Source organism: Austrofundulus limnaeus, unplaced genomic scaffold (genome assembly GCF_001266775.1).
Source record: "Austrofundulus limnaeus strain Quisiro unplaced genomic scaffold, Austrofundulus_limnaeus-1.0 Scaffold1070, whole genome shotgun sequence".
NCBI lineage: Eukaryota > Metazoa > Chordata > Actinopteri > Cyprinodontiformes > Rivulidae > Austrofundulus > Austrofundulus limnaeus.
In genome coordinates, this window is record NW_013953472.1 from 79,578 (window position 1) to 84,171 (window position 4,594).

A 4,594-nucleotide genomic window follows, 5' to 3' on the forward strand; every position below is an offset into this window, starting at 1 on the left:
TTGCCAAATCTTGTTGGTACTTTAATTAACTGTTGAAGCCCTAAGTTTATAGACATTACTTTCAGGCCTTTGGAAGCTTTTTCAGCCCAATACAAATTGATATCACCAAGAATCACAAACTCTTTTGATTTTATGCCTTTTATAATGTCAGTGAGCTGCGCTAAATATTTAGTTGAATTTAGAGCCTAAAGCTATTTATCAAAGTTTTTTTAGTAGTTTTAAGGCTATGAACAAATTATTAACATATTGTTTGCCATTATATCTTAAAATCATTGCCCAAGCTAGAGTTAAGTTGTAAATAATTATAATACTGGTTAAAGATTTAAGTAAAAGGTTGTTGTAGATTATTATACTGTTGTTTTATAGTATTATTATATTATACATGGTTCCCGTGGATCATTAAAAGGCCTTGAATTCATCACTTCAAAAATGAGACCTTAATTAACCTTAAAAGGTTTTAAATCAATCTTCAGAAGTCTTAAAAATGTTAACACATTGTAAGTAGAATGAGTGTAATTTGTATTGAATATTAAAATAATTGGCAACATTTATTTATTTTTGAAATATTCCCATTCAGATGTTCCCTTTTGACACCACTTCACATGCAAATATCTTATTCATCTGAGCGATGTGAAATTCGTTTTCTAATGTTAATAATGTTGTCTTTCCAAAATACATTCATATTTCTGACAAAAAATTGATGTCAYATGCACTTGAAGGTTTCATCTACACATAAGCTGGGGTTAAGAACCCACTGTTGGTCATAAAACTGCAAATTTTGGGTCATTAGAGGGTTTCCAGAAATTAAATTAAGTTTAAAACTGACTAGTTAAGAATGTTTTTTTTTCCCTATATTTGACAAAATGGCTGTTCGATTTGGATAAAAACTATTGGTCTATTAGCAATATTTGAATAATTCTACCAAAAATACTTTGATTCATGAATTTTTGCTACAGTTTTACTTTATTTATTTTTGTCAACTGTTTAATTTAACTTGTTAAATTTAACTTGCCCTGTTATAAAATATTATAAGGATTTACTGAGATTATTCTGTTTCTCTTGAATAGTCGCTCAGACAGTCCTCGTCGACGCAGGCGAAGCCGCAGCCGCTCCAGGAGCAGGAGCCGATCCCGATCCAGGAGCCGCTACAGCCGCTCCAGGTCCCGCTCCTACTCCAGGTCCCGGTCCAGGTCGAAGTCAAAGTCCAAATCCAGGAGTCCCAGGCGAAACAAGTCCAAGACTCCTCCTTCCAGGTCGAGGTCCCGCTCTAGGTCCAGGTCCAAGTCGAGGAGCAYGACCCCGACGTCCAACAGAGGGTCKAAGTCTAGATCCAGGTCCAAATCCAAGAGTGGGCCTAAATCACCAGGAGAGAACAACGCAGAGCCTTGATGTGGACCTGGACARGTGATGACGGTATTCAGGGGGAGGGGGAGGTTTTTACTACTAGTTTTGTCTGAGATGAGTTAGTCAACAATTGGCTTCCGTCTTCTGCAGCCTTTCTGCTCTCAGGCTGCAAAGTCTGCAGAACGCTGTTRGAAATTTACACACAAGTGTTTCTAAGTTAAAGCTTTGTGTGCGCTTTACTTTACACGTCTCCTTGGACAATTTAAAGCACACACAGGCAACACATTTGGATTGACAGTGCCATAGATTATAAACTGGGGTATTTAATCTCATTTGTACATAAATATATGTGTGTGTGGGAGGGAAAGTGGGATGCTCACTCAAAACCGTTCACTTAAATGTGGAATTCTTTCCTCCAAGCTGCTGAGTCCTGTTTGCAAAGAGAGGAGGAGGAGGAGATGGGGGTGTTGCAGTGTGAGAGCAGTTAGTGTGTGACCCGCCGGTGTGACCCGCCTGTTGCTGAGAGATGGCAGTTGCTAAAGGAGCGGGTCACCGAGGCAGCGTTGTTTGCCATGGAGCAGGCCGTCATGGCGGCGGTTCGGGCTGTCAGTTGGTGTGTAAAGGTGGTGTGGTGAGGTACGTTCACGGGGACCACACAGGCAGATGGCAGTTTTCTCTCTCTCCCCGGCCCGTGTCTGTGGCTTCCTCCGCCTCTCTCAGCGGGAGCCCACCCCGAGGTTTGTTTTTTAAAATATGCCCCGAGTATAAGACCCCTTCTTAGAGCTAGCATGTGGGGGAGAACTGGGCCAAGAAAGCAGCAAAAATGTGAAGATAAGTTATATTTGTACCAAGAGTTTTGTAAAAATGTTACCACCAGGGCAGAGTTTACTGTGTTCAGGTCAGCTGCAGGAATTGATACAAACGTCAGTTTTTGCACTCGTTAACTTGAGTTTCATCTTTCCATCCAGATCTCAGATGCTTTGAGCCTTTGCTGAAGACATCAGGAACAGCCTCGCGTTGAGCAAGAGGACTCCACATTTACCACTGAACGCAGACTGAAAGGTTATTGGATCTTGGTCTGAAATTATTTTAATGTTTAATTTGTCAAATCTGCCTGTAATGTTTGGCGTTTGTAAAACTGACTTTATAGTAAGGGATTTGTTTGAAAAATGTTCACAAATTTTTTTTTACTTACAGTGAGATCCCCCCGCTTAAATTTTTTTAAAATGAAATTTTTATTTGCAAAAGTTGATAAAGAAAAATCTCGCGTTCATTGTTCGCAGTGTTTGCTGTTAATGCTTGTCTGAAGAAATGGCTTAAAGTGACACAAGTCACCCAATTTACTTAATCGAGCCCGTTTTTCTCTTCTGTCGAGTCTTTTTTTTATTTTCTGTCTCGTTCAAGTTGCTTTCCTATGACTCTAACCCCTTTTCTTGTGTATCTTTTGTGCACTAGGCGCAGTTGTGTAGCAGTTGAGTAATGCTGGTTAGCTGTTAAGATGCGGTGCAGTGCGGTGGTGACACGGTGGTGTGGCGTGTTGCGGTGCTGAGTGCCCGGTGCTGTTCCGGGGCTCAACCCTTCGCTGCCGTTTGCCGGTTTGTAAGCTCACAGATGTGGCAGATCATCCATCCTCTCTCTCTTCCTACATGTGCTGTACATATTGTCCTTTGTTGCTCCTTTTTTTCCTCCCTTCTTTCTCCTGTGGCCCACTCTAACCTCCCCCTCTGTGGGTTATCTGCTGTTGAACTAGTCTTGCTTGCTTTGGAAAAAATGGTCCAGTGTGATCCCTGGTGAAACGTTTAAGATGCAGTTATGTCTGCTTATGGGATAATTTTTTTTTTTTTTTTTTTTTATTACATTTTTTTGTGAACCTCAGATTTCTTGTAATTGCTTTACATGACTGCTAATAAACGTCTTTGACAATAAAAAGCTAATTGCAGTTATGTCTTCTTTTCTTTACAGTGCTCTGTTGTAGTATTTTAGACTTTGATTATCCAAGTATTAATACATGAATGTGAAATATGTGCTGCATGCCAGAGARGTACCGATCTTTCCTTATCAAAGTGGGAAAAGTACAAGTTGGGCAAAACTGTCATTTTGCAATTGGTGCCATGTCATGACAGTTTTGTGTGGGACATTTAAAATTACGATGTTAGATTCGTAAGGAATTGTAGAAAAGGTAATTGATTTAGAGAAAAAAAATTGCAGTGCATCTATTAATCTTATTGACTAAATGCCACAATGCAGTGAGAAATTTTGCCATAATTACCCAACACTATACAAATATGTAAAATTTGTATAAATGGGTATTCACTGTTTTTAAAAATCTAGATTTTAAATTTCAAATATATTTAAGGGTCTGAGAATAGCCTTTTTACAGAGGAAACCATTCCTCCAGTCTTAGCTTGAAGCTACTGATGAGGGTTTTATTTTTTTATAGATACCATGCCATTTTCTATCAACACCATTGCTGCTATTTCTTTGTTCAAAGGTGAATGTTTCTTGTTTCATTTTATGACCAACTATACTTTTTAATGAACAATCTCAATATTTTTAAAAGAGCAATTTTTGGGGGGTGTTTTTTGGAAGTGGACGTGTTTCTTTTTAAAAGGCCAAGTACTTTGCAGTCTGATTTGACTTCTATTTCTGTTTATCTAGGCTCCAATTCACAAAAACTATAGGGCCACCATGCAAAAATTAAATTTGCTTCATTTTCAAAGCTTATTAAAGTCAGTTTAATTATGCACAGTTTGGACTGCATTCAGTTTAGGTTTTATTTAATAACTGTTTTTAGGTTCGTGAGATGTGTTTTAGACAAGACATTTTAGAAACTGGTAGATTATTTCTTTGTTTTAATGATTATTGGCAAATTCTGGAAACCCTGTTAATTTGTCTTTTAATTGATGCCACATTTGTAAGGAACATGCATTTGTGAAATGAACACTGGTGGGTGGTGTACATGAAAATATTTTCAAATATTCATTGCCAAACAGCTTATTTTGCTGTTATGACACTTCTTTTGAGCTTCGTGTGCTGCCAATCATGGTTTAAGATTAATTGCCAAATAGCATTGTTAATCTACCAAACACAAGTTTCCTTCCTTTTTTGAGTTGAGTATACACAAATGACCACCTTTTTGCTCAGCATGCAGCACAAATAATTTTTTAGATTTCCATCCATCCATCCATTTTCTTCCACCTATCCAGGGTCGGGTCGCGGGGGCAGCAGCTTCAGAAGGGAGGCCCAGACC

General features: G+C 38.6%; 1 protein-coding gene across 2 annotated transcripts in view; it reads left to right on the forward strand.

Annotated features, from left to right (window-relative positions):
• Positions 1 to 3,278, forward strand: part of srsf2a (serine and arginine rich splicing factor 2a) — a 5,261-nt gene extending 1,983 nt beyond the window's left edge. The window contains exons 3-5 of one of the 2 annotated variants that reach the window (XR_001312308.1): positions 1,068 to 1,413; positions 2,313 to 2,406; positions 2,800 to 3,278. Coding sequence is in view for 1 of the 2 variants with exons in the window: in XM_014030495.1 (XP_013885949.1) it covers positions 1,068 to 1,389 (322 nt within the window). In the remaining variant the exon portion in view is untranslated. Of the gene's footprint in view, positions 1 to 1,067; positions 1,414 to 2,312 lie in introns of both variants that reach the window. The other variant, XM_014030495.1, reaches the window with a different exon arrangement.
• Positions 3,279 to 4,594: the final 1,316 nt, after the last annotated feature.